The 27,535-nt window shown below is 52.5% G+C and overlaps 9 protein-coding genes across 9 annotated transcripts; 4 read left to right on the top strand and 5 right to left on the bottom strand.

Annotated features, from left to right (window-relative positions):
* Positions 1-141: 141 nt before the first annotated feature.
* QC763_0080400 (uncharacterized protein) lies at positions 142-1,434 on the top strand (the record flags this gene model as incomplete). Its single annotated transcript, XM_062906092.1, has 3 exons — positions 142-218; positions 720-804; positions 1,372-1,434. The coding sequence occupies 3 exons, from the start codon at positions 142-144 to the stop codon at positions 1,432-1,434; spliced, it is 225 nt and encodes a 74-aa protein (XP_062763876.1).
* A 280-nt stretch (positions 1,435-1,714) lies between these two features.
* Positions 1,715-4,705, top strand: QC763_501750 (uncharacterized protein; the record flags this gene model as incomplete). Its single annotated transcript, XM_062912767.1, has 5 exons — positions 1,715-2,215; positions 2,299-2,684; positions 2,744-3,024; positions 3,089-3,291; positions 3,473-4,705. The coding sequence occupies 5 exons, from the start codon at positions 1,715-1,717 to the stop codon at positions 4,586-4,588; spliced, it is 2,487 nt and encodes an 828-aa protein (XP_062763875.1). The 3' UTR covers positions 4,589-4,705.
* Positions 4,624-6,150, bottom strand: TMP1 (Thymidylate synthase). The gene is made up of 3 exons (XM_062912768.1): positions 6,096-6,150; positions 5,691-5,996; positions 4,624-5,604 (listed from the first exon to the last, which is right to left on the bottom strand). Exons 2-3 carry the CDS (start codon positions 5,948-5,950, stop codon positions 4,749-4,751), a joined length of 1,116 nt encoding a protein of 371 aa, XP_062763874.1. The 5' UTR covers positions 5,951-5,996; positions 6,096-6,150; the 3' UTR covers positions 4,624-4,748.
* DIM1_2 (Dimethyladenosine transferase) lies at positions 6,081-7,267 on the top strand. Its single transcript, XM_062912769.1, has 3 exons — positions 6,081-6,238; positions 6,310-6,479; positions 6,562-7,267. The coding sequence occupies exons 1-3, from the start codon at positions 6,234-6,236 to the stop codon at positions 6,813-6,815; spliced, it is 429 nt and encodes a 142-aa protein (XP_062763873.1). The 5' UTR covers positions 6,081-6,233; the 3' UTR covers positions 6,816-7,267.
* A 553-nt stretch (positions 7,268-7,820) lies between these two features.
* QC763_501780 (uncharacterized protein) lies at positions 7,821-12,679 on the top strand. Its single transcript, XM_062912770.1, has 3 exons — positions 7,821-8,507; positions 8,579-9,176; positions 9,254-12,679. Exons 1-3 carry the CDS (start codon positions 8,207-8,209, stop codon positions 10,164-10,166), a joined length of 1,812 nt encoding a protein of 603 aa, XP_062763872.1. The 5' UTR covers positions 7,821-8,206; the 3' UTR covers positions 10,167-12,679.
* Positions 11,252-13,051, bottom strand: QC763_501790 (uncharacterized protein; the record flags this gene model as incomplete). The annotated part of the gene is made up of 4 exons (XM_062912771.1): positions 11,252-12,204; positions 12,270-12,596; positions 12,719-12,818; positions 12,923-13,051. The coding sequence occupies 4 exons, from the start codon at positions 13,049-13,051 to the stop codon at positions 11,600-11,602; spliced, it is 1,161 nt and encodes a 386-aa protein (XP_062763871.1). The 3' UTR covers positions 11,252-11,599.
* A 1,097-nt stretch (positions 13,052-14,148) lies between these two features.
* On the bottom strand, positions 14,149-15,367 carry QC763_501800 (uncharacterized protein; the record flags this gene model as incomplete). The annotated part of the gene is made up of 2 exons (XM_062912772.1): positions 14,149-14,894; positions 14,965-15,367. The coding sequence occupies 2 exons, from the start codon at positions 15,365-15,367 to the stop codon at positions 14,149-14,151; spliced, it is 1,149 nt and encodes a 382-aa protein (XP_062763870.1).
* Positions 15,368-15,716: 349 nt separating this feature from the next.
* QC763_0080330 (uncharacterized protein) lies at positions 15,717-16,048 on the bottom strand (the record flags this gene model as incomplete). Its single annotated transcript, XM_062906091.1, has 2 exons — positions 15,717-15,802; positions 15,889-16,048. The coding sequence occupies 2 exons, from the start codon at positions 16,046-16,048 to the stop codon at positions 15,717-15,719; spliced, it is 246 nt and encodes an 81-aa protein (XP_062763869.1).
* Positions 16,049-16,384: 336 nt separating this feature from the next.
* Positions 16,385-26,242, bottom strand: QC763_501810 (uncharacterized protein; the record flags this gene model as incomplete). Its single annotated transcript, XM_062912773.1, has 3 exons — positions 25,756-26,242; positions 17,863-25,688; positions 16,385-17,793 (listed from the first exon to the last, which is right to left on the bottom strand). The coding sequence occupies exons 2-3, from the start codon at positions 23,159-23,161 to the stop codon at positions 16,385-16,387; spliced, it is 6,708 nt and encodes a 2,235-aa protein (XP_062763868.1). The 5' UTR covers positions 23,162-25,688; positions 25,756-26,242.
* Between the last annotated feature and the right edge of the window lie 1,293 nt (positions 26,243-27,535).

Raw genomic sequence — 27,535 nt, 5'->3', positions numbered from 1 at the left:
GAATACCTGGTGATGACCTGACTGCCCGGCACTGCCGCCAAACCACATGTTACTCTGAGAAATAGTTCCTGCAGAGGCCCACCTTCAGGGCCAATACGGGCACCAGAGCCGCTGACCAAGCCCAAGATCTCGATCAACGACATGTTCCAAGACGTTCCCAGTTTCATGATAGCCGAACAGTCGTGGGGTATTTTCTGCACTCAGCATAGCCAGCCATCGTATGATCTCGTTGAAGTGGCCCATCAAGCAGTTGAAGCTGATGTATAAGTCATCAACCCACGACTGAGTGTAATGTTTGCCAACACAATCAATAGTCATTACTCATAGCTCAATTATCTACCTAAACAGCTCATTCGATCTGTTGGTCTCACATCCCCTATCCCTCACCACCATCCAATTCATTCCACCTGCAGACTCACAACCTCACAACCCCGCATCCAATCACCCCCTTGTCAACACCCCTAGCTCAGGCCCCTGTGAACTGCCCCGCTAGCCGCACGACATCTCCAACGCTAGAAGCCCGCTAACAGCGGTTACAACGGACACTGTAACCAGGACGTCACCACTTCCTAGACGTCGTGATAGAAGAGAAAGGTTCGTCTCAAAACTTTGGGAATGCTGACGGATAGTTTCCTGAGATCACTCCATCTCAAATTGATCCTTCAGATGATCTGACAGTAAGTAGAAGAGAAATTCTCAGCAACCCGTACACCGTCCAGATCAGATTCTTCGGAAGCTGGTCTCAGACAAGCTGTTGCTATTCAGCGAGACCGTTACGCAAAGAAAAAGAAAAGAATTTCTGCTGTAAGTTCCTGCACTATTCCATTTTCTCGCTCCTACACCTTGCTGTACGTGCCCGTTTCAGACTCGCGCATGGAGTCGATAGTCTCGTTCTGAGCTGTCACCGTGTCCGAGCCGACAGGTCGCGGGCCGTGGCCGGACCAGGACAATTCTTTTTGTTTTCGAGAGAAGCCCCGAACCACAGTTATCACAGCCATGGCTTGGTGATGAACATCCTCACCGACTTTACCACCTGCACTTTCATGTATTGTGCAGGTGTGGTAGCTTTCATCCAATGACCTCTGTGGGCTCCAAGCCAACCCCGCCGTGACCCCAAGCACGAGATGCATTCCTGCCCTGCCAGGGCCATCTACAGACTGCGTATCTTGTGAGCCCTCCGGCAGCGAGATGGGTGGTATGCTGTGGCGCGGGGATCAAGCACCGTGTGTCCCACGTCGAGGGTGGCACAAGGCAGGGGGCAAAAAGTGAGAAGAGCTTCATGGAACGACGAGATATCGCCATTGTCGTTCTCGCCCATTCGAGGCACACAGATCAACCAGGTTTTGGATCGTGAAATTGACAATCTCGCAGGTGACACCACCAATTCCCGGCAGTCTGGACCCAAGAGAGGTCCCTCGGGAAGCACCGACCTGACATCGAACCTGACTCGACAACGAACATACTCCTCGGCGGACGTCCCCCATCGTCTTACGCTTGCGCGAGCTGAGCTCATTGTTCCTACCCCGCCTCACATTACCAAGTACCTCAGGTACCACGGTACCAGAGCAGAGAGCAGCAGACCACTGCATCGCAGCATCCCACTGGACCCGCCTGGCTGCAGCTGCAAGACGAATACCTGCGTCACCGCCTCGCGAGGACCTCCCCCCGCGTCCATAGCAAGCTCGACAGCTGTTTTTCCCGATTTTCTTGAACAATGGATCAGGATCAGCGCCCCTCCTCACCGTCGACCACCCTTGCTTCCCGCCACCATAACGAAAACACCGACAGCCTCCCAGCGCCAACCGTCGTCCCATCCTCGCCATCCCAAGCCCAGAACGGGTCTGGGTCCCCCCGCTTTGCCCGTCAACTGGCCTCGTCCCCAGCTGCGATCCAGGAACAGGAAAGAGCTATAAGCCCTTTGTCCTCCCCCGTTGCTCCCTCCACTCTCGCTCAACCTCAACAATCTTCTTCCTCTGATCGTGCCAGTTCTTTGTTTGCAGATCCACACGAGCAGAGCTCAGATCATACACATACAGATAATCGATCCCATCCCGATCATTACAACCACAAGAGTCTTCGTCCTGTCGTACACGCTGTCAACGCAGCCATGGCGTTCGAAAAGGGACGCAAGTTCTCCACGGGCACTTCGGTGCACCGCAAGCGCCAGATGAGCACATTGGTGGAGAAGGAAGGTCACTTTGGTCCTGCCCTCACCGTAAGCTAGCCACTCTGCCTGCCTGTCTCTGTTTGTTCTCTTCACAGTACATAAAAACTGATGATGGCTTTTGTCTCTACAAGACCCTCTACCTCGGTGTCTCGGCCGTCTTCTCAGACGACCACACGGCCGTCGTAGCCCTGGCAATTCACGACACAGTCTATCTCGTGGACTTTTCCGTCAAGCATATTATGCTGGACGACGCCATGAAGATGGGGGCCGATCTGATTGCTGACTACGTGATTTCCGAAGTGGAAAAGTACGAGCACGAGAACTTTGCCAAGTTTATCGGTGCTGGTCTGCCCACGACGCTCAAGTACATGAGCCCGAGCTTGTGCTCGAGGCTGTGGCTGGAGCTGGATATTGTGCCGATTGTGATGCGGCCGGACGATGAGCACAAGGAGAAGTCGTTTTGGGATGTGAAGAGGGTGGACGAGCAGGCTGATTCTATGGCGCGGAAGTGTATCATGTGAGTGTTGTTGGCGTACAACTCGAACTCAACCGGCAGACGCTAATGGGACCTGATAGGAACTTTGGCCCCTCTCTTGTTCCTCTTCTTCACGTTGGCTGGCGAGGAATTGTCCAGACTGATGCTGGCTTCCGAGCCCACCTTACGACAGTCCAGAACCACAAGGACACTTGCAGCCATGCTACGTGGGAGACCATGTTGACGTATGCAAAGAAGCTCCGCGGGAACAAGACCAAGATTGCCTTCTTCAGTTCCACACCTCAAGGTGGTGGTGTGGCTCTGATGCGTCACGCATTGGTCCGTTTTGCCCGTCTTATGGGGGTGGACTTGACTTGGTATGGTAAGTAGAGGATACAACTTGAGCTCTGTTCGGAGGAGTCTGTGAGGCTGACGTTTTTGGACAGTCCCCAAGCCTCGTCCTGGTGTCTTCCGTATCACCAAGAACATCCACAACATTCTCCAGGGTGTGAGCCACCCCGACCAACGAGTCTCGGCCGAGGAGAAGCAGTCCATCATTGACTGGATCACCGACAATGCGAACCGTTACTGGTTCTCTGAGGGTGGACCACTGTGCTCGCCCGCGGACGGTGGTGCTGATGTTGTCATTGTAGGTACCTTGTACTTTCCTCTCTATGAGTCTTTTTTCCCCATCTCACTCGAACCAACGTCTACCCTCCATCATGCACGTTCCCTGGTTAAGGTTGTCCACCTGACCACAGCCACCACAACGGGAGCGTGGGGGAGTTCTTTCTCTTCCTACAGTACCACGGTTACTGACGTTGTCTTAGATTGACGACCCGCAAATGCCCGGCCTCATCCCCCTGATCAAGAAAGCCACTCCTGACCGGCCCGTCCTCTACCGCTCCCACATCCAGATCCGCAGCGACCTGGTCGCCAAGGCCGGCTCGCCCCAAGCCGACATCTGGGACTTCTTATGGTCCAACATCCAAGGCGCAGACATGTTCATCTCCCACCCCATCCCCATCTTTGTCCCCCACACTGTCCCCCGAGAGAAGGTCGTCTACCTCCCCGCAACAACCGACTGGCTCGACGGCCTGAACAAGCACCTCAACAAGTGGGACAGCGGTTACTACGGCCACATCTACAACGTGGCCTGCCACTCGCAGCGCATGACGGAGCTGAACTGGCCAGCGAGGAAGTATATCATTCAAGTTGCGAGATTTGACCCTGCGAAGGGCATCCCTACCGTGATTGACTCCTATGCCGAATTCCGTCGCAGGTGTGACAAGCAAGGGCTCACCGATGTGCCTCAGTTGGTGGTTTGCGGAAACGGGTCCGTCGACGACCCGGACGCGAGCCTGATCTATGATCAGACCATGAGCCAGCTCGAGACGTACTACCCTGACCTGATCAAGGATGTGAGCGTCATGAGGCTGGATCCGAATGATCAGCTGATCAATACCCTGCTTGCCAACGCGCACGTCGTGCTGCAGTTGTCAACTCGGGAGGGTTTCGAGGTCAAAGTTTCGGAAGCACTTCATGCGGGTAGACCGGTGATTGTGACTGCCACGGGGGGCATTCCGCTGCAGGTCAAGGACAAGGTGAATGGGTTTTTGGTCCAGCCGGGGGATTGGAAGGCGGTGGCGGGGCACTTGATGGAGCTCTTTACGGATGAGGAGCTGTGGAAGAAGATGAGCCATGCTGCTGCCACGGGGGTGTCGGATGAGATCGGGACCGTGGGCAACGCGCTCGGGTGGTTTTATTTGGCGGCCAAGTGGAACGAGGTGGGCGTGGAAAAGCATGGGAAGGGGGGGCTGAAGGGGAATGAGAAGTGGGTGAATGATATGGCGAGGGAGGAGGCGGGTTTCCCGTATGCGGAGGGGGAGAATAAGTTGCCGAGGCACTTTACGCAGAGCAAGGAGGTGCCGGTGCATACCAAGTAAGAAGAAAGGGTTTGATACCGCTATGGAAAAGGGTTTTAGGAACAAGTAGCATGGACTTTTGTGTCAGATGAATATACCACCTCTGCTTTACATGTCTAATTATTTGCGCTGAATATCCAGTCGCCTGCAACTTTATCTATGATGCCAAATCAGCTTGGAACTATACAGACATCTCCATCGAGATAACCTTGTGCGGGTTATACCCCTTGATCTCGAAATCTTCCAACTTCCATCCATCAATACTTCCCCCTTTCTCCCTCTTGATCTCCAACTCTGGGAACTCCCTCGGTTCTCTTTCCAGCTGCGTCTTGAGAGCATCAACATGATTCAAATACACATGCGCATCCCCCATCACGTGCGTCAAGCTCCCCGGCACCAAATCACACACATGGGCCAGCATGTGCGTCAGCAGCGCATAACTCGCGATATTAAACGGCACCCCCAACCCCATATCACAACTCCGCTGGTATAGCTGACAGTGTAGATGCCCCTTGACCTCCCTCCCCTCCTCCGTCTCTTTCCTCGACCTAGGATAAGAGACATAAAACTGGGCAAACATGTGACACGGCGGGAGGACCATCTGGCTCATGTCCTTTGGGTTCCACGCCGAGAGTATCAACCTCCTATCGTACGGGTTCGTCTTGAGGGTCTGGACGATGCGCGCGAGCTGGTCGACACCCTGGCCGGTGTAGTCTGTTTTGGAGTCAACGTACTCTGCGCCAAAGTGGCGCCACTGGAAGCCGTACACGGGGCCGAGGTCGCCCTCTTCGCGGTGGGTGAGGCCTAGGCTGTCGAGGAAGGCGCGGGAGCCGTTGCCGTCCCAAATTTTGACGTTTTGGGAGGACAAGGGGAGGGAGGAGGTGGAGCCGGAGATGAACCAGAGGAGTTCGAGAATTATGGCGCGGGTAAAGACACGTTTTGTGGTTAGGAGGGGGAGGAGGGGGGTTCCTGTTGGGGTGGAGAGGGAGAACTTGAGGGGGGAGGGGGCGAAGAGGGAGTAGGTGCCTGTCCCGGTTCTGGAGAGAAGATGGTTAGATGATGAGTGGGAAAGGGGGAGTGAGAAAGGGGGAGTGAGAAAGGGGGAGTGAGAAAGGGAGCATACCGGTCCCGGCGGAGTTCACCGTTTTCGAGGATGTCGCGGACGAGGTCGAGGTATTGGTATTCTTCGTGTCTTTTTAGGGGGGTGGTGGCTGCTGGGGCCGCGGCCGGCGCGGCGGGGGTTGTGGAAGGGGCTTCAACTGTCATTTTCAAGACTTGAGAATATTTGGGAAATTGAAAGATTCGCGACAACGCTGGAAAGTGCTGGCTTGTTGAATGGTGGTGTTGCTCACGAGGCAATAGAGGGGTCTCCCCAAAAACCATTAACGCGTCGACGCGACAGAGCGAGTGGACCGTGCGCCTCGTAAGGCTGGTAGGCCAGGCCCTGTTACGTCAGCAAATCTGATGCAACGCGGTGGGGGCTTTTCGACAGCCTTCGAGAAGGCGACGGTCCAGAAAGTTCACTCACTTCAACTTGCTCGTTCTTTTCTAATCCTGCCGCAGCAACTACATCAGCTCCTACGCGCCAAATTTTACGTCATCAACGAAATCATCTACATTTCGAATACTACACGAGCCGTTTTGCGACAAGCCCGTATATATCACCATGTCGTATGTTGAGCCCCGCCCCTTAGCTGCCTGTGTCTTTGTCGGTTAGTTACTAACCAACCAACGGCTTCTAGTTTCGTACTGCCACACTTGGAGACGGGCTGGCACGTCGACCAAGCTATCCTTAGCGAAGAAGAGCGCCTGGTAGTCATCAGGTTTGGCAGAGATGGCAGCAGTGCGTGTATGCGACAAGATGAGGTGCTCTACCGCATCGCCGACAAGGTCAAGAACTTTGCAGTCATCTGTAAGCTTTCCCTCCGTTTCTGTCTGTTTTTTTTTTTTGGCTTTGGCGCAAAGCAAACGCTAACCATGACTTTCTACTCCAGACGTTTGCGACATCGAGAAGGTCCCCGACTTCAACACAATGTACGAGCTCTACGACGAGTGCACCCTCATGTTCTTCTTCCGCAACAAGCACATGATGATCGATCTGGGCACCGGTGACAACAACAAGATCAAGTGGGTGCTGGAAGACAAGCAGGAGCTCATCGACATTATCGAGACGGTATATCGGGGTGCGAAGAAGGGCCGTGGTCTGGTGGTCAGCCCCAAGGACTATTCCACGAGACATCGGTACTAAGGTGGCTGGACATGAGGTAAAGGGCTTGGCTTTGGGGAGAGATTGCGGCTTACGTTTAGGAACCAACGGTTTCTGGTTATTTTGGGCGAGGAGGCGATATTGAGGCAGTTGGAGATATACCCGGGATCATGAAAGGCAAGCAGGAATGATTCAGTCAAGATAGCGGAAGAATGCTAATGCTTTCAGAAAAATGGATGAAGTCTCCCCCCTGGTGCAGATTGCTCGCTACCCTTTTGAGTAGGTAAGCCGTAGGTCTATGCTGAGATGCTGACTTGGCGCATGTTTGGAGTTGCAGCACAGTCTTGGCCTGGAAGAAGTGTGAGTCCTCACAACTTTGCATCCCCAAGGTATGGTATGACGATAAACTATTAGAATGTAGTGAAGCGCATTTACATGTGCCCCCAAATAATATCCATACAAGTTCTTATCACGACCTTCTCGCGGGGGATCGCGTCACCTTATCCGCTGTGATCGTGGGGGTACAGCCCCCTGAATTGGATATTAAACCTGATCTGGCTTAGGTCGCCTCCATCCGAAGTGTCCACTTCCAACATTTGAATCCAGGGCTAACCTGGAAGCACCCATGTTGATTCTGACAGACGCCAACCTGGAAGTGCAGCAAGCTTGCAATCTGACGCCGGACCCTGATTTTCACACGTGTATTTTCATCTGATTTTTGACAAAGACCGCCATTGCCCATGCCAGTCAAGCCGTTCTCGAGCCGTCCAAGAAGTGTACGCATAAAATGCGACATGATAACAGGAAAGACGCAGCGCAGCTGGAGGAGGCAATGTCTCGGCGCTGCGCTTGGCTTTGCAACGGGGAGGTGGAAAAGCGGTTGTGTCGTGCCGATAGGGAACCCCAGCAGCGAATAGCGCCCCATCTTTTCCCAAACGGGGGCTTTCCAAGCAAATATGTGGGGATAGTCCACTGGTCAGCGCGTCGTTCAGGGGTTTTTCTTCAGGGGAGAAGGAAAGGGCTCCAGGCACTTGGCAATCCCAATTTTTTGATCCTGCCAACTGCAAACTCGCAAACCACAGGCCGTCGCACCTGTCCATTCATTCATTCATTCATTCATTCTCCATTCCATTTATTATCGTGCCGAGTTCTTGTGTTCGCTGCGGTTGTTTGTTCTGGCTTGCTTTGCTTGCTTGCTTGCTTTCACAGCCTGACTCTGCCTCTGCCTATTGCAGTCGCTCCTGTCGCTCGTTTATTGTCGCTGCGTCGTTGTCTTTACCCGGACGCCGCTCCCCTCTTTCTCACGATCGATGCAGTCCAGAAGCCACCAACCGTAATTTTCCCACTTCATCCCCCCACCACCCGCCAACCTGGAGGCCTTCACCTACAGCAGACCGGGCGACAAATCGCCCGCGTCCAAAGCTGCCGCTGCCATGAACCGTCTGGCTCTGGCCCATCCCAAGATACGGCGCCTGGCCTTCAGTCGTCAGGCGCTGTTCGTCGGCCTCGCCATATGCTTCGTCTGGTTCGTCACCGTGTCGATGCGCAACGATGTTTCAGAGCACTGGTCACGGCTCGGCCTTCAGCTTCCCGATCTGCGGAAACAACCACAACGGATGCCAACTCACAATGTCCTACCACCACTCGCTCCGCGCATTCCCTGTTACGGTCCCCGTGGACACCTTCTGGGACATAGCCCCGACGACGACCTTGTTGAGAAGGAGATTGATGGCCGTAAGCGCGCTCCCTTCGGCGTCGTTATCTCACGCGGTTTTCTTTGTTCTAACAAACAATGCCATTGACAGCCTACCCAATCCCATTTGCCGGCTCCTTTGAGGCCCTCGGCTTTGACTTGACCTACATGACGGCCGAAAACCGCTACGGACCCTATGGCTACGGCGAAGACAAGGAGGACTACAAGCGCCAAAAGGTCGACTGGGCCAACCTTGACTGGGGCAAGCTGCAGAATGAGTGCTTCTACCGAAACCGAGAGCGCTTCCCCGAAGCCGCCGAGCCATTGAACGACACGCGCATCGAGACCCGATTCACCTACCGAAAGAACGCCCCTTTCTCGGAAATCAGGCACTGGCACGAATTTGAGCCAAGCAGGAGGACCGCCATTGTGGTGCGCGTGTGGAAGGGATACGAGTACTCGTCTGAGGATATGTACTACATCCGCTCGCTCATTGCTGAAACGTCGCTCAAGTCCGGTGGCGAGTACCAGGTCATTCTTCTGGTCGACATGAAGGATTACGAGGGATACAAGCCCGAGATTTTTGCTTCGAGAGAGCTGTACGAGCAAGGTCTGAAGGATGCCGGCGTTCCTCCCGAGTTTGCCTCGATTGCGATTCTGTGGGACAACCGGCTCCTGGACAGCTGGTACCCGGACGTTGAGGAGCATCGGTAAGCTAACCGGGTCGAGATGGCGACAACCCCCATATCTCGTTTTGGCTGACAGGCGAACTAACAAGCTACGCTAGCACCATGTGGCAGGTGTTCCAGCCCATGCAGCTCCTCGCGCTCTTTTACCCCGAGTTTGATCACTGGTGGCAGGTCGAAATGGACATGCGCTTCATGGGTGATGCCGGCAAGATGCTTGACAGGCTGGCACTCTTTGCGCGCGAGGAGCCCCGCAAGCAGGCCCTCGAGCGTGCCACTTTCTGGCATATGATTAACGAAATCGGAGATTACGAAGAATTCTCAAAGCAGGTCGACAAGGCGAACAACGGCGGCTCTTTGGCTTGGGGTCCCATGCGAGTGAGGGAGATCTTGCCCATTGGGCCCGAGCCTCCGGTATCCGACCCGCGCAACGAAACCTTCCGCTGGGGCGTCGGCGAAGAGGCTGACGTGATCACGACCTCGTACTGCAACGACGCCAACAAACCGAATAGCTGGGTGTTCAAGGAGTGGATTTACGGCTTTAAGAAAGGCGTTCAGACACCCCGCTACTACTGCCCACCTGCCATCATGCGTGGCAGCAGAACGCTGCTCCTGGCCATTCACCAAGCCCAAGTCGAGCAAGGGATCCGTGTGCCAAGCGAGGCCACTCTCCCAAGCTTTGCGCTCTGGCACGGACTCAAGCTCAGCTTCCCTCAGCACCCCGTCTTCCACCGCGACAACGGCGATGACAAGATGCAGGATGAGTGGTGGCGCGGTGGGCCCCAGGCCAGCAAATCCGGCAACGGCCCCGACAATCTCGACCACCCTCGGGGCATGGGCCTGACTTTCTGGTGGGAATCGGACTTCCCTCGTCAAATCTTCAGCGCGTGGACAGGCCGCAAGCTGGAGGAGGGCGTCGACTTCCCCTGGTTATTACATCAGCAAGACGGGCAAATATTTGCACCCAATATCATAATGCATCCGATGAAGCACATCAAGGACGACCAGGAATGAACGACGACGCGAGGAACAAAAGTCTTTTTATGTATGAAAGAATTATTTACTACAGGGAAGATCACATGAAAGGCAGGGCGGGATTATTAACGGTACTTTATATCATTCAACACTTCTTTTTCTTTTTCAAAAGCCACACAACGCATTACCACGCAAATGGCCGATGGGAATGTCCTTTTACCACACTTTACACCACACTACCTTTTTTGGGCGGGGAGTCATGGAGCAAAAACGGGCAAGGGGTGGCTGGCCAGCAGCATTTTATTTTTGACAGCATAGCAAAACGTTTTTTTGCTTAGTGGGGGCTTTAAGGGGGGGGGGTGGTGGGTTATCAAGGGATTTGCTGGGTCTTTTTGCCCTTGTTTTCTTGTGCTGCCACAATTTATTTTCTGATACAGACTTTTTTTTTCTTTCTGCTCTTCATTTCGTTTTGTGTTTTTACTTAATGTGTATGTTTGGGAGGGGGGAGCAGGATGCATATTGCATTTGTTTAGCAGCAGCATTACTTTTAAGGGGGAAGAGTTGGATGTTATGTAGCACCAAGCAGGCGAGAAAAAATGCGGATACCCACCATCTCGAAGATCTATCTTACTCTACGTATCAGACGGACAAAGTTTATGGTGTTTGGTGAAAGGTGAAGCTTGTGAGAGGTTACATGTGTCAGAGGGGAGGGACAGGACACACTTTCCTTCCACAGGGTAAAGAGAAGGCAAACTGTGGCAAAAAAAAAAAAAAAAAAAAAAAAAGGATAAAAGGTTTAGCGGCGCGCGAGGGGATCTTCTCTTTTCGAAACGGTAGACTAGGGAGAGCTCCATTTGTGACGTCAGGTGTGGGTGGAGGGATCAGCTGAGATCTTCAGGGTCGGGAAGGGAAAGGGAGGAGTGGGATGGGTAGATCTGGTGTTTCATCTGTCATTGACCTGGTACGCGGACCGTTGGGATCTTCCAAGTGTTGGTTTGTGTGGGACGGAGTGGCGGGACGCGGTTTGCGGGTGAGACGGGAAGGGGTGGTGGTACGGTGATGATTGATAGTTTGAGGGGATTGGTGTGGTTTGGGACTTGGGAGGTGAAGCTCTGGTTAGGGGGGCGAGCAGAAGCTAGGTGTTTCAAAGAAGCGTTGATTGAGAGTTGCATACATGGCTGTTTCACGGTTATTGCCATGTGGACGGACTGCTTATCTTGAAAAGCTGAAAGCCCCATGTTTTTCATTACCGGTACATCAAGAAAGGTTAACTTCACTCAAGGCTTCGGTAGGGCGTATCTGTGCTCAGCACCTCATAATGGAAAGCTTTCTTTCTCAACGTCAACAAACCAACTTTCTTCAAAGCAGACTACAAGTATGTACCGAATGATTTTGAACTCATACCACCATTCCACCAATATACTTATCTCTCCTTGATCCCCTCCAACAACCCCTCACATTTCCCTCGACTCTTAAACCAGTCCAAAAGTCCAAGAAGTCTCCTGTACATACCGCTCCCCCGGCCCAAAGATCTGCTTCTCCAGACGTCCCCACTCCGGCTTGTTAATCCCATCAGGGTAATCCTGCGCCTCAATCGCGACACAGCTGCTCTTGACAACCTTGTTGTTCTTCTCCCCCAGCCCCTGGGTACTCTTCTTCACGTCCGCGCTCCCGTCCATCCACGAGCAAGAATAAATCACCACACCGGGCTGATCAGTCCTCAGCTCCGCCTTGACACCACTAAACTCGCTCGCCAGCGTCAGGACGACCGCGTCCTCGGGGGCGTCCTCGATGAGCCAGTACCCGTTGTACCCCTCGCACGCGCCGTTGGCGCCGCAGTTGCCCTGGAACTTGGGGTCATCACGGGAGTGGCCGAACTTGAGGTTGGCGGAGGAGGCAAAGTCGTTGATGGAGCCCGGGGCGGCGGTGAGGATCTTGCCGGTGGGGAGGGCGCCTTGGTCGGCTTCGAGGTAGCGGGAGGAGTAGGGGAGGTGGAGGGTGTGGTCCCAGATCAGGGAGGTGGCCGGGTTGCGGTAGGCGTCGAGGTTGAAGTAGGTGTGCTGAGTCAGGAGGATCGCTTTTCGATCGGAGTGTTAGAATGCGGCAAACCGAGACGAAAAAGGGAAAAGGGGGAAAACAAACGAGTCTTTTGATCAAGCGAATCAGCCGTGATCTTTATTTTCCACGTGCTGTCGGTAACGCTGTATGTCACGCTCGACTTGACATCGCCGAAAAACCCCTGGGAAGAGTTGGACTTGTCCAAAATCGAAAAAGTGATCGAGTCCTCCGACAGGGCAGTCACCTCCCAGAAGCGGAACGACCAGTTGTTCGTCCCGCTGTGGAGGGTGTTGTCGCCGTCGTTTTTCTGCGTGGTGTACTCGACGCCGTCGATGGAGTATTTCCCGTTGCCGATGCGGTTGGCGTAGCGTCCCGGGATGGCGTTGTAGACGGGATGGCCTGGGTCGACGGCTGGAAGCGAGCGAGCTGTCAGTCAAGGTCCAGTGATCAAGTTGCTGCTGCATCTTCGCCTAAAGTTTTGTGGGGAGGGAAAGAGTTCAGGCTGTTTTTTGTTTGAATCATGGTGTACTGACGGTAATAGTCAATGTCGTCGTATCCCAAGACAACATCAATATCATCGCCGTTCTTATCTCTAACAAAGAGGTTGGTGAGCGTGGCGCCGTAGGGGATGAACTATTTTCAAGTTTGTCAGTGTGAATGCTTCCGTCTTCCCCGCTTTTGAATTGAATTCGCCGCCAAGGGACACGATCACGCCATGTTCATGAAGAAGGACATACCTGAGCCTTGATCCCAGGAGCGGAAATGGTATATTTCCCATCAGCACCCGGGGCAAACCCTTCAGTCTGGCGAACGACCGCCGCTGCCTGAGCGACCGCGGCCATGATGAACGTTGTCGAGAACCTCATGTTTTTTCTCTCAAGTCCAAAAACCGACACTACAATACCCAGACCAGGCTGGCACCAACCAACCCCACCCGCCCTTGTCCGGATGCCTCGGTTATATATACCTACCACATCCTTCTGGGACTGCTTATGGTTTCATTCTCCCCGCACGCTGACTACGTCTCACTCGTCTACTTAGTCTGGATGAGAGGTCCTTGATTTCAATCTTTCGTCAAACAACCCATTGTGCCGGCGTCCCGGTAAATATTCCAGACACACTTTCATAGATTGAAATGGCCCCAGGTGACCTATGGAAACCGGTGCTCCGGACTTTTTGGCTTGGGAGGAATACGACTTGCCAACATGGTTTAGAGTGTACATGAATGCGGGGGAGTATGGCACCTAGTATGATGATCTTTACCAGTACCTAGCGCAAGTGTGGGTGTTTATTACGACTTGCATATCAGGCTGAAGTACCCAGGTTTCTTGGAACGAGATAGCGGCCAAGTCTTATAGGCTACCAACGGGGACTATATGGGTCATTCGTTCATGCAGGAACCTTTTCGTTTGAAGGCGGGAATTGCGATTGCCCAATCACTGACGGCGGGAAAGGTGATGGTGAATGAATCAATGGGGCGGTATCATCCGGCTCGGGGCTTACTCCCTTTTCTGGGGGGTTGATTCGGGGTTGTGGTGGTGGTGTAGAGTGGTTTTGGAGTAAGGGGTATGCGGTCAGCCACTCCTTCTGGCTTACGCCATCTTGGTTTCTTGGAAGAAGTCGCACATCCTATTGGGGTATCCGGTAGCCGAAGTCCGCGGGTGATGCTGACTGTTGATGAGGAATACAATGGCGTACCATCGTTTGACTTTGCCGGCAACGGTTGGCAAAATGCTTCTCGAGGCCCGGCCCCGAGATCTTGCGGGAAACAAGCCCGTGGATGCCTTGCGGGGTCTGGATGCTTGCGATAAAGTTGGTCTGTCATGATATGAGAATGTCCAAATAACATCAAGTATGGGTGTGTTTCAACCAGACGGCATGCAACCCCCAACCCACAACCATGAACGCCCTCGCTACCTAGAAAGCATATCAGAATTAAGGTCCCCCAATAATGACAAACCCATCAGCCAGCCATCTCATGCGCCCGCCCCCCAAGGCCATTCGCAGGCCACACATTTGTTCCCCCCATCTCCATCGGAGAGTTTGCTGTTCCCAACTCCCCACCAAACTGATGCTGTGGATATTGCTGATAGGAATGATGAGTCGCAGGACCTAGAGCTGTCGCATAATTTGGCGGAGATCCAACTTTGGCATAGACATCACCGTTCCCATAGGGCCCTGTTGGTGGTTGTTGGTAGTCTTCCACTGGAAGTTTCCCGCCTCTCCTTTTGCGCCTCCAGAGCCAGAACGCGCCAGCTCCCACGGCAATAACTGCCACCGTCACGCCGACAGCCATACCCGCCGATGCCCCTGCGCTAAGACCTGAACTCGGAGCATCATTCGAACTCGGTTGGACACTTCCGCTTGTCGGTGTCGGTGAACTGTCACCAGTTTGGTTGGCGGCAGCATCAGTCTGGGTTGTCGATGACTGGGTCGTTGAACTCGCACTTGTGGAAGTCGACGTGGAGGTTGTCGTTTGTGTTTGCGTTTGAGTTTGACTTGGCGACGCGGACTCTTTCGACGGCGGATTTCCCAACCCAAACGTCTTGCTCCCTCCCTTACGCTCTTGGCCGATAACGTTGAACGTTTGGCTATTGGCACCATACTTCTCATCTGGGCTTCTAAGATTGAACCAGCACGGCGTAGCCGAGGTGAGATTGAGAAGGACGGGCACAGTAGCGTTGAAGCCGGGTGCCTCTTGGATGAATTCTGTTAAGCGGTGTCAGCAATGTCTATGAGAATATGCTGGCTGCTTGGGTCAGGTATGTGGTGAACGTACGCGTCTCTCCTATACCGGGCTTGCAGAACGTCCACAGAGTGCCCCTGGTGAAGCTACTAATGTACTGGACATTCACCGTGTCCATAAAGTGGTAGGTTTCCGAATCATCATCCTGCACTGGGTATAAGAAACTCGAGAACTGAGACGGACCATCGCTCTGCGCCGACACAAACAGCCCTGACGCTGCTGATAGCAGCAGGATAGTTGCTGCCGTGGCAGTCCTCATTTTCTGGCGGATCACAGCGCGTGCTGCTCTCGACCCCTGTAAAGATAGGAAGTACCGCAGCGTAATAGGAAACCGTGTGTGCAAAACGGGAGCGAGGAAAAGAAAGAGAGGGAAACGAGGAGAGGCCGGGGGAAAAAGGAAACGCGATTCTCTCTCCCGCCCGTCACAAGCGCCCATCAACGGCAAGCGTGAGGCTCAGAAAATGGAAAAGAACGGAACCCACGATGGCCGCATCCGAGCCAACAGGCGCACTCGCCCCTTGAATCTACCACGCTGCCCCCACGAAGCAGCTTGCCGCGAGGAAGCGAGGGTCGGTCGAGATGGTCGAGAGGTGAACCTCGAGCGACTCCCGACCCCACAACAGTCCAAGTTTCATTCCAGGATCTCCACCTGCGGGTGTCCTCTAGATGCGCTCAAGGTTGGTGTCGCGTTGCATTCTGGCCCTGTGCTGTGCCACATGGTGAATTAAGGGGATAAAACCTCTCCATAATCCCGGCTATAATGCTGTTCCTCCACCAGATAGACTCTACTGAGAGATCTCAGTGGCTGCAGCCCACCCGACGATGCCTGTGGTGTAACCACCGGCAGGGGGCTTGCGGCGCAGGTAGCGGGCTTGATGTTACTCTGTAGCAAGTCTGGAAATTCGTTAGATCGTTGGCCATTGATCTCATCAAAAAGAACGGTGACAGACACCATACCTGAGTGTCCCACTGAAAGCCTGAGACTTGAGATATAATGAGCTCGTTTGAAGGCGAGAAAGGTGACCCAGACAGTCAAAGGTTGTGAGTGGGAGAGTAGAGGAACCTGAGAATGCGGGGGGGCTTTGTGATGCGGCTGTGGCTGCTCAGCAGCGGCCATTATCTTACTGCGCCCAGCGCCAGGGATTGCACAGTGCGCTCCCAGTGCGCGCCCCTATTAGCACAGGCAGTCAGGTTACAGGGGACAACCGCTATAATTACAGCGTCCGCAATTTACAGACCCAACATCCCATTATTTGCTAGTACTCGTTAAAATTCACAACATAGAGGTATCAACAATGACCCTCGCAACCCATCTTTGTATCCAGACAAATAAGTCCAACAATAACCCACACCCAAAGAGCAGAAACCCCCAAGCTCGATATCCATCTCCCCAAATCACCATCTCCAAACAATCTCCAACCTAACCAACCTCTCTTCAAACGACACCAAACCATCAATCCAATCTCATCTGTCCTACCCCCTTCTCCAAACCTCCAGTCCCCTCTTCATCATCACCAATCGTCTCAAAATCCTTCTCCGTCAGAATCCCTCCCGCCAAAACAGTCCCCATGTGCGTCCTATCAATGTTTGCACAATCCCTCCTCAACCTCTTGTAAAGCACGCTCAAGAACCCAACAGGACTCTCCTCAAAAGGACAATCCTCATAGCCCTTCCCACCAGCGCGGCCAACAAACCCATCCGCTCCAACCACAACCCCGCCAGAACCATCACTCTTGTTCTCGGTAAACGACAGCCCGAGATACCGACACATCCGGACATATTCTTCATAACTGCGAAGATAGAGCTGCCCGGCAAAGAGGTTGAGCTGCATGATCAGCTCTGGGGGCGGTGTCCACTTTTCGAGCTGCGTTGGTGTCATGAACGGGTATGTAAATGTCTTGAGGTCTTCCATACTCCGGAAAGAGAGACTCGAACGTGGGAGGTAGCTGTGCAGAGTGCCCGCGACGTTGGAGTCCCGGAGAATCTGAGACTTGATAATCTCCGCTTCGTGGGGGCTGATCACGACCATCAGCATTCTTGAGCCCGTGTCCGTCTGTTTAGTATCTCCGGAGATCTTCGAAGTCAGGATCCATTGGACGGGCCGCTGATATGAATCGGAGCAGTAGCCAGCTTGGCTGGGCTGGACAGTATTGGCAAAATCTTTAGTGACCAGTAGACTAGCCGGGAACTTGTTCGCGGGGAAGACTTTCGACGCACTGCTTCGCAGCATGGCGTGAAATGCGGGCAAGACTGCCCTACTTTCTGGATCTAGCCTGCCAGTTACGACAAACAGTCTGATATCTGGATGAAGCGAGTGCCTGAGCGGCTTCATAGGTTCTGGACGCTCAATATGTCGTTCTTGCTCGATCTCTGGAGCTAGCTCCCGCTCCTGTTCTTCTTCCAGTGTGGCAACCAAGTCCAAGTTTTTGAAGCCAAACTTGATACATTTCTCCCGAATGGCAGCAACGTCGGCCCGTCTCGACACCAAACTCGAAGCATCTTCAAGCTGGCAAGCCAAACTCTGAGCCTGAGTTCCTGGTCCTGGTCGGTACCGCTTCTCCACAGTCTGTGCCTCCGCCTCAAGATACTCTTCAACATCTTCAACCTGGAGCTTGTCATAACCTCCAACACGACTCAAGATTTCCTCCTGGCGTTGATGACGCAAGCCCTGGGTAGCCCAGAGCGGAACGCTTCGGTGGGCGTCATTCCACGTTTCGAATATGGCAAACGCAAGAACATGCATGACGATGATGGGCTGTGAGGCATCCATGCTTTCATAATCGCGAACTCTCCTTTGCATTTCGGGGGAGAGACAAAATGTGACTGATTGGCCGCTGCCAAGCTTCCGCATTCTCATACAGGCTGTTGAAAGCACAAATTAGTATCATGACGAATAATTAGACTGTGGGAAAAACGAACGCGCCAACTCACCTTGTACAAGAGTGTCCTTTGTTACCCCTGGACCCAGAGTCACGGCAGCCCTGTAGTCATCTGGCAATCTGAGATCGGTACCGCGGGTATGTGCCTGGTCGAGGAAAACGAGACACCGCTCCGTCTGAGTCTTGAAAGGTGAAGTGTAGAATGACTCCACCGTCCCATCTCGAGTGACCACCGACAGCTCATCGTTGTCGTTGAAAAAGATGACAGCGTCTGCATCCGAGACAACAGAAAGCCAGTGCTTGGCAAATTGAAGATTGCTGAGCTCAACGATCTGCGCACCAACGTCAAGAATGACGCGCATCGCCTGGATCGACTTGATAACCGCTGACAGGAGCATGTTCACTGTCAAGGCGCAGAGGTCTTCCTGCTCAGTTCCCAGCTCCACAACCGTGTTCTCGCTCTGCAACAGACATTCTAGCACATGAGAGTTGGTATAAATCTGCTCTGGAAGATACAGCGCGCTTATGGATAGGGGGTGGACATATTTCGAGTCCGTTGTCCCGCTAAAGCCCGTGACTGCATGTGCCTTTTGCTTGGCGAGATCCCATCCAGAGCTCGAAAGCTTGAGTGGAAACTCTCTTATCCCCTTCGGAAAGACAACGGTGGACAGGTAGTAATCGATGACCGGTTTCGAGAAGCGCAAACCTGGGAAGAGCTTTTCTGTGTATAGTGTTTTGTCCTTCAGGTTGACAGCAGAGAAATGTCTCAGTGCACGGTCTAGGAGCGGAGAAGCTCGAGACCAGTCGGAGTACTCTTGCTCAGCCCGATCAGAGGTTGAAAGCACCTCAAGGGACAGAAAAAGTTCGGCCTCCGTCAAACCACGGTAGTAGTAGCTCAGGCACGTCAGAACGATGACAACATCTGTATGGCTGAACTCGGAACGTGGGGCCGGCGAATCCTTCGCCCTGTACGGTACTGCAAGCATCGTTGCTGGTTGCCGGTCCGGTGCAAGTCCATAGTTGACGCGAAAACGCTTTTGACCCAGGGCAAACTGAAGCACACCAGATGCCAGAAGTCCTCTCAGCAGGAAAAGTCCTTTTCTCATGGTGTCGTTCTGAACGAGACCGGACCGATCATTCTCCACCATCTCAATGTGCTGTTGATCAACATCAGGATCCATAATGTACTGTAGAACTGCATCACGCATCTGTCTGGTCTGATGCTGGATGGGCAGACCTCTCATGCCCAAACGGCACAGCTCGCGAGCAGTGGCTTCCATCAGCTGCGTACCAGCAGACTTATCGAGGGTCCGAATCGTTGGAAACCGACCAGAGTTGGGCTCCTCTTCAAAAAGGAGTCCATCAGTTGGCCCTGATTGTTTTGCATCCCCACGCTTGAGCTTCTTGGCGACATCCCTGACGACACCTAACAAGTCTTGGATCAACATCCATCTCTCAGGGCTCATATCGACTGGCTGCTGACTTCCCATGGTGTAGATGAGCTCAAACTTGACACTGAAGTTTTCATCACTCTCATCCACAATATCGCGAGAGATACTTTCAAGCTCACTATATGTGCTAAGGATCGTTTGAGCCACAGGATGCTTGTTCCAAACTGCCTCCAATCCCATGAGCTTGAATGACAAGATGTGCTCAGGCTGTACAAGTAACACACCGCATTCCTCCTTGCATTGCCGTATCAAGCGTGCAATGGTTCTGATGGCCTTGCCGTCAACGCGGACGGCCCTGGAGATGGGAAGAAAATAGACGCGACGGCCAACCAAGCGGCCAATGGCGCTGACAAGTGTGTGTTCCATCTGCTTTGCCTGTGCCTTGGCAACAACCACACGTGCTAGGCAGGATCCGTCTGAGATCGAAATAGAGACAATGGGAACAATGACTGAAGATTTGCCCTCCCCCATATTGAGCTGCATGACGCAGCTTTTCCCCGCCGGAGGCTGGCGCATGTTTGCAGCAATCTGATGCTGTACCGGCCGTATCAAAATCCCTTGTTCAACCTCCAGCAGCACATACTCTGGCCAGTCCAAGGGGTCGAAGTCTTTCTCGTCATGGTGCCCAAAATTTCGAAGTTCCTTAAGAAAGTCGACTCGCCGGTTGGCGGATTGGCAGGAGTTTACTAGGCGCTCGGCCCGCTGCAGGTATGCGAGCGAAAGGGCATAGTTCATCAAAGCCAATCGCCATTCGGGAGGTAACTTGATCCATCTATCCCTTCTGAGATGCTGCAGAAGAAAAATGGGAGATATCCGTGGAAAGAGGTCGGCGCTGACAGAAAGCTCCTTGGAAACTCCACCGCACTTCAATGCCCTCACGATGTCATTTTCGATCCGCGCGCTGTCGCCTTGACACTTGAGGAGATATTGGGAGAGTCGGGAGAAAAGAGCCTGTCCATGTATCTTGAGTCTGACGTGTACGGTGCCGACACTTTTAGAACTCTGGCGAAGCTCGTGTACGTAGATGCGCTGGTGTTCCTCTTCCTGTCCAAGAGCTGCTATATGCTCGATAAGGTTTGTGATTGGCCTCTTTCCCACGTCAACGGGTGGTATCTCTTCCAACAGATCCAAGAATCTCTCTGGCACGGGGCGATGGATTTCAGGTGGCGGATTGGAGAAAAGCGAAGTGTCCTTGATGAAACCAATTGGTGTACTGGATGCCCGTTGCGTGTTCTCATCATCGACAAATGGCAATGATGCCACTAAAGAACCACGAGATGTTGCTAGACAGGTCATGCCTTCAATGGCTAGCGCCAAGCTGTCTAGATAGTCTGTGAACAGAATTGTCCTTCTGGTGAGATCCAGTGTCTTGTTCACCAATGGTATCACAACACTAAGAGGTACCCAGTGCTCACAAGGTTGTTGCGAAGAAGGCCTCGTGACTGTCCAAGACTTCGACCACTGACTTTCAAAGTCTGAAACCAGTGCTCTAACCATTGAACCAGACAGAGTTTCCCATTCTTGATAGTACCTTGCTTGGAAGTCACTTTCGCTCTCGTGTCGTTGTCTGTAGACGGGCATGTCGGGGCATAGCTTCATGGATAAACGCTTCTCTTTCACGATTCTCTCAACTCTTTTCCGCAATGACAGTCGGTTATGGGTCAGATCAAAGAACTGCTCGTCGGGAGGGGTGACCAGACCTCCAGACATGCGTCGCTGAGTAGCTATGGCCAACAAGGCTTGAACCACGTCGAGATTTGCCTTGGTTGCAAAAGAGAGGGAAGCGAGGAAGAAGATGATCCGGTAACAATTCTCTTCTGTGGCGAGTGCTCGGTGCAGCCCGCACCAGAGCTCCTTCAGAGCGACCTTGGGCTTCTCATAGTGCTCGGCGTTGAATCCCAAGCCGACTCGAGGATCCCCAGAAAAGCTGTTGCTATTTATGGATAAGATCGATTGCTTGAGGCTCGGTGTTGTGGGAAACAATAGTTGCGGAGCTCCAGAGCTAACCATCAATGCAATGTTCCGGGCTATGCTCGAACGTTCGACTTCCTGATCTTTGCTGTGCCGTCCTCCATAACTGACATCATGCCGAGCCGAATGGTCCTCGGCCCCAAACTGAGTGACTCGGAAGCTCGAATTTCTGATGATTGCTCGCTCGGTGAGAAGATGGGTCTTCACACTCCTGGCCAACTCACGGATTGCCTCGCCAGCACCACCCTTGCTTTGCTCGTATAGCACCTCGCAATCTTCAGCATGTGCCATAATTTCCTCGACCATTGCCAGAAATCCATCATACTGAGAGAGCACGGGAAGGTTAGGATTCCAACTGCACTGTTCCATGTTTTGTAGATGTTCTGGATAAAAGCTTCTTTTCGGCGACAGGCCAGAGATTTTCGCAAGGATTTCGATGCAATCGCTTTCCAGGCGTTGGAACGACCGGACCGCTGAGAGCTGTAGTACTCTGGTTGCCTCTTCAGTGCCAGTGCGACTGGTCAAAGGATCAGGGAGACAGTGGGATGTCAAAGCGTGCAGCAAGCATAGATATAGCTTGCTGACCAATGATCCATTGTCGACGAGTTGACCAAGTCTTGTGTCAATTCTGAATGCTTCGTGCTTGACGTGTGGTATGTTTTCTGTTAGGATCTTGACGCGGACATGGTCATCATGCATTGTGACAGTGGGCTGGCCACGAGGTATGAGAAGGAGTCGTGAAGGCTGTAAGTTGTCCACATGTTTCTCGTCTCGTAGAACCAGCTTGCTCTTGAGCCCAATTAGAGCACCGATTTCCTGACGTTCGTCGATAATCATTCCGGCGTAATGCTTCGAACGAAGACTTGAACTGCCTGGTGCAAGGGAAAAGGAAAGAGCGAATCTGGGCAAAGTGACATTCAGCTGGCCCTTGTCTGCACCGTGATGGAATATCATGTCAATGTTCTCCCTGCAGTCTAAAGGCTCCAGTCTAGTCGAAATTGCGAGAGCCGTCTCGCTGTGAAGGTCTATGACAAGGTCTTGGTCTAGCCTTAGAACTGTTCGGACGCCTTCTATTGCGAGGAGCCAGTGATTGGGCGAGTGCTCCCATGGTGTTGCTGCTGGACGAAACTCAATCTCGCCGGTGCTATTATTTCTCCAGTGTGAAAAGTCCATGACGAACGACTTGGAAAGGCCTCCCAAGAAGCAAGAACGTGGGATGAATTCCCAGAGCTCCTCGTCGTTTGATCCCCTCTTGACAGCTTGTATCACGACTATGCCGTCCAACATGGCAAAATGCACAATCCATCCGTCCTGGTCCTGGCGAGCGGAGAAGTGCATACCTTGAATTGTGGATGGCACAACCTCGAGAATCCGTGTTCCAAACAATTGGCTGTAATTCTGATCGGCCTCATATTTCCGAGGGAGCCGTGAAAGCGGATATCCATTGACAAGGAGCTCTCCTGTCAACATGTTCCAGCTTGCCTTGGTGTTCTTCCCGTTCCTGGACATCGAAGTCTCCACAATATGGCCCTGTGATCCTTGCCGAGTTACCCACGTTGACTGAGATGGATCGAAGGCGGCCCAAATATGCTGAACTGCGGACCCAAAACCGGAATTCCGATTTCCAATAACCTCTGCTCGCATCATTCCCATTGACTGATACATCAAATTTCGCCATCTGTAAGCCATAAAGCGATAGACAGGATTGGATAACTTGGAAGGAAGGTGATCGCATGCGGTGATTGCAGCCTCGACAAAGTGTGAGAGCTGTTTTGGTGACGATAGCAGTGGGTCGAGCAGATCCGAATCCATGTCAAATGTCGACATGCAAATGAAAGCTGTCATAAGTGCTCTGTGGGCGAACGCCTCGCGTTCATTTTCAGACGAACTCTTAGATCGTTTGCGCAAAAGCTGTCGGGTCCATGCCATGGAGGTTTGCCTGATGCGGGCCAAGAGCTGAGGACCCCTGAAGCGATAGAAGAAGAGCTGGTCAGGGACAGGATACGAGTGGCCAAACAGGCCAACAGCCCGACAGCAATGTCATTCTGCCAGTTTTCGTGGAATCGGGCAAATGCGTCTTCCAACGCCCCAAGAAACTTGCCAGCAAAGAGCTCATCTGCTGCGTCATTGTGAGTCTTACGATAGACTGAATTGAGTTTATCCTGGGCGCCAGCCTCGGTGCATGATTGCATCACTAAAAGAAAGGTAGACTCTTGATTCAGGTCTAGTGAGGGCATAGTCAACTGACTCAGGGTGTTGCCCCATTGGAGGCTATCCCCTGAACGATGATGTCCGAAAGCCCTGAACGCTTCGAGCGTCATATCCTGGGGACAACAATCTTGGGAGGATATGACGTAGTTTGAGTCGTGAGAGCTTTGCCGAATAAATTTACTCAAGTGAGCGTTTGGTTCGTGCGCTGCATGCGAACACGCGCTGTGGATGGACGGCCTCTCGAAGATCTCATCGTGCCTCAAGTTCTTCCCAGTGTGGTAATAGTCGTATCGGCATCCATGCTCAACACAGATATTCGCTTCAGTGAACATGCTGATGTGTTGCGTACTGCTGTAATGAGACCTCTCGACAGATTTGACCACCGATGCCAGCTTGATGCTACTGATGCTTCCGGTAAAGCGTTGCAAGCCAGAATGCTCTTCGGGGTAGTAAAGCTCCAGGGGCACCCTCTCCTTACAAATATCGCTGTTCATCAGAATAGACAGGAAGATATGCACGGTGGTGTTCCGCCAAACAAGCACGACGCTGGGGACAGCAATCTCGAAAACAACTGCTATGGCCTCGCAGCGATTCGTAGGTAGTGGCCACTCGAACCTTCGAATTGTTATCGTCTGTAGCCTTGCATCCAGGTCACATGCTTTACAATCCCAGGAACATTGCAACCTGCAAGATTGCGGGTTCCATGTCCTGTTATGGTCCGTTTGTGATCGTTCCGAGGACAACTTGGCATACTCCTGGCGCTTTCCATCAAACTCCTCGAGCTTCTGATGTTTATTCCTCTCCGCGTACGAAACAATCTGGGAATGCAGATCGGAATGTCCACCAGGAAGAGACGCATCAAAGTACCGAACGGCAAAGGAGTTGGCCGCACCAAAACCGCAAAACATAGGTGGGTAGGTGCCTGTTCGACGGTTGGCGAGATAGTTCTCAATTGTCTGCAGCCGCTCCATTCGCCTCTTCGTCGGCAGAATCAAAGGATAGAATATGTCGGAAGTAAAGCCAGGGTCATACTCCAACAAGAGGGGAATGGCGTCGCCAGCGATCCGGTCCAATGCAACCCACAGCTCCATGGTAACCAAATACATCATGGACAATGCCTCCGGGTCGTTGACATACGAGTCTTTGGCAAAGCAAAGATACGTCTGGATCATGCATTCCAGTTCACCGATACCATGTGCAGCCCTGTCGTGCTGCTTGTTATTCTTGTCAAGTTGAGAGACCACCCATGACGATAGATGTTGATCGACCCAGGCCTCAAAATTCAAGAGAACAAACGGCCGCATGTCCGGGTTTGAGTGTAGGGAAGGAGGCGACGTCGACGAGAACTCAGGCATTGTTGAATCATCGCCAGGTCCAGAATCAACCATGTCGGCTGATGGACGAGATTCAATCCCGGCCAGGTGTTTCTTGAGCCCGGTGAGCTGAAGGTTGGTATCGTCGGCAAAGCGAAGGCCCGCAAGTGGCCTGTCAGTATTTGACAGACATTTTTCTTGTTGGGCAGCAAGCCATCTACCCTTGAGCTCATCATGATCACGAGCCACAACCTTTTGGACGAGCGTCGTCCAGGGTAGTTCCACCAAGTGATCGAGCTTGACAATTCTGCGGTTAATTTTCGCGGCCATGGTGAATCGAAGGTCGCTATCGAGACCACAGTTGGTGGCCATGTCGAGCAGGGAGGCATGATAAAAAGTGGTGACAGATTTGTACAGGAAGTCTCGGTCAATCGGCCCTGAGCTTTGGCGAAGCAAGATTCCAACGGCGGCACGAAGAAGAACCCAAAGCGGGGACCGGTGGAATGGTTTATTAGTGTCGTCCCAATTGACCTGCTCCCTCATTCGCTTGGTAATGGTTGTGGGACTGATGACTTGGCCCAGTCCTTGAAGGATCGCCATAAGCATGCCCGTGACCAATACAGGGGAGACGGTGTCACGATATTCGTCATGATTGGCGTTCGCCTTGCGAGTCTTGGGACGGACCGCCGCGATTGGGGTTTTGCTCAACTCGCAAAGGTGATCGGCAAATTCTTTCAAGAACTTGGGATCCATCAACAAGGCCCGAGGGAACTCAGCTGCCGCATTTGGGAATTGGCGGATCAGACGTCCTCTGTTTGACATGACCGATGCATTGTCCGACAAGAGTTCGAAGCCCTGGGCCAAGATGGTATTGACCTTTCCGGTAAGAAGCAGGCCAGCATTTTGCTCCCGAACATAAAACACGGCGGATTCTACTGTTGTTAGCGTATTCCAAGAGTGATAGATGGTGTCGGGGAGCGAGACACTGGGAAGACTTACCACCATCACTCAATTCGTGCAAAACCTCAGTCGTAACTTGCTGCTTTGACTCGTTGATGTGAAGTCGCAAGAGTCGCTCGATCATCCGCACCAAGGGCTGCAGTCGTGTCGCCTCTTCCGGCTGCAGAGCTGCAAACTCGCGTAGCGATTTGAGAAACGAACGGATGAGAAAGGCCTCTCCAGTCCCAGTGGTGTCGTCGGACTGGGGCACCTTTGGCGGTAAGAACACATGATGGATCGCGAATTCGACATCCGGCAGTGTCCCTCCATGGCCATCGTTGTCCAGAGTCGGACCTGCCATGCTCATGATGGCACGCAGCTTGCGGGGAACAGGAATGCGGCACAAAAATGAAGATCAATAGGAAAGCGCGTTTGTGAGTTGAGAAAACGTTGAAGACGGAGGAGGGCAGGTGTAAGGTTTAATGGGAAAAGTGGGATAAAGGGCGATGGGAGAGAGGAAGCGAAAATGAAACAGCGGTGTATTTTGGAAGAGACCTGGTTCCAGTTTCTTCGTTTTCGAAGTGGGCTCACTTCGCTCAGGGCAAACAAACACTCCAGTGCCTTCTCTCCGGAGGACTGTTGGGCATGTTCCACCTTACTCCCGTTTGGTCGGCACCAGGCAATTTCGACATCCCGACGGGAGGCGACTCCAATCAAATCAGCTCCAAATTCAAGCCCAGCGATATTTTTATATGAACTGGCAAACATTGGGCTGAGGAGTGGTTGCTAAGAATATGTGGGTTTGATCTGACCACAAGACACTGTAACCTGGCGGCAAGTTTTCATCTTTGTTAATAGAATGGAATATATTCCAAGAAGTAGACGTCAAGGTGTATGTTCGAGATGGGGCGAAACCTTTGACGTGGGGAGCAGTCTCTTTCACATCGACAAGAGCCTGAAGTTGATGTTTATGTTTGTATTGCATGACTCATGTGGGTGCCCAGAGTGGTATATGCAATATCTCGTATTGTTTCCTTGCTCTTTTCAATCATCACAACAATGGTCAAACGAGCAAACAGATTCGACTCTTTTCATTGAAGAAGAAGGACTTGAATCACTGCAGCAGGCCGAATAAAGGTGGAGCCACGACTCATGGGCAATGCAAGCCTCACCGAGTAACCACTAACCGGAGAAGTGGCAAGATAAAACCTTGATCCCGGAAATACTTCTCATTGTTAAAGAGAAAATGACAGAATCTCATTTTCGATAGTCCCAATATCGGAGCTAGGTAGCACGAAGGTTCTAGTAAACCGGTGTCAAACTTCTTTATCACTCACCTGTATCCCGAAAACATTAATCTAATCCAATCATTGGGAAAATGATCTGGATGATAGCTTATCTGCTACCACAGAAAGCTTCAAACAGAGATGTCCAGTCGGCGAGGTCTTCCGAATCATTGGAGGGCATATTAGAGGCAGCTGGCAGGTGAAAACCGATAAGAGCTCTATCAAGATAAGATCTCTTTTTCTTATCAGTGAACAATTAGATGCCCCCAGTCTTCTGAATCGGGAATCCTCACTTCGCCCAGCCCTCGACTCAAGAAATGCACGACATGATTAGAGCATTGTGAGATGAAATCTCACCGAGACAGGGCGTGCAGGTTGATCAAATGTGAGATCGATTTTTCGTGCCAGAACTTTGATCGGCAAGCATCACCACCTGCAAGGGAGGCTGCATCCTGAGCGATCAAAGGTCGGCATGGGCTGTGCAACAACACAGAATGAGACCCTAACCCTCCCTCAACACCAGCACCCGATCACAAGAGAGGAAGAGAGGTGTT

This window comes from Podospora pseudopauciseta, assembly GCF_035222475.1.
Source record: "Podospora pseudopauciseta strain CBS 411.78 chromosome 5 map unlocalized CBS411.78m_5.2, whole genome shotgun sequence".
In the NCBI taxonomy this organism is placed as follows: domain Eukaryota; kingdom Fungi; phylum Ascomycota; class Sordariomycetes; order Sordariales; family Podosporaceae; genus Podospora; species Podospora pseudopauciseta.
The sequence above is the reverse complement of the archived record's forward strand: the minus strand, read 5'-3'. Positions and strand labels throughout refer to the sequence as shown.

Coding starts and splice junctions, on each gene's coding strand:
- TMP1 (XM_062912768.1), bottom strand. CDS start 5,950: ATGGTTTTTGGGGAGACCCCTCTATTGCCTCGTGAGCAACACCACCAT. Junction 5,605..5,690: donor GGTGAACTCCGCCGGGACCG/GTATGCTCCCTT, acceptor TCTTCTCTCCAG/AACCGGGACAGGCACCTACT.
- DIM1_2 (XM_062912769.1), top strand. Junction 6,480..6,561: donor CAAGAACTTTGCAGTCATCT/GTAAGCTTTCCC, acceptor TTTCTACTCCAG/ACGTTTGCGACATCGAGAAG.
- QC763_501780 (XM_062912770.1), top strand. CDS start 8,207: ATGAACCGTCTGGCTCTGGCCCATCCCAAGATACGGCGCCTGGCCTTC. Junction 8,508..8,578: donor TGAGAAGGAGATTGATGGCC/GTAAGCGCGCTC, acceptor TGCCATTGACAG/CCTACCCAATCCCATTTGCC. Junction 9,177..9,253: donor CCGGACGTTGAGGAGCATCG/GTAAGCTAACCG, acceptor AAGCTACGCTAG/CACCATGTGGCAGGTGTTCC.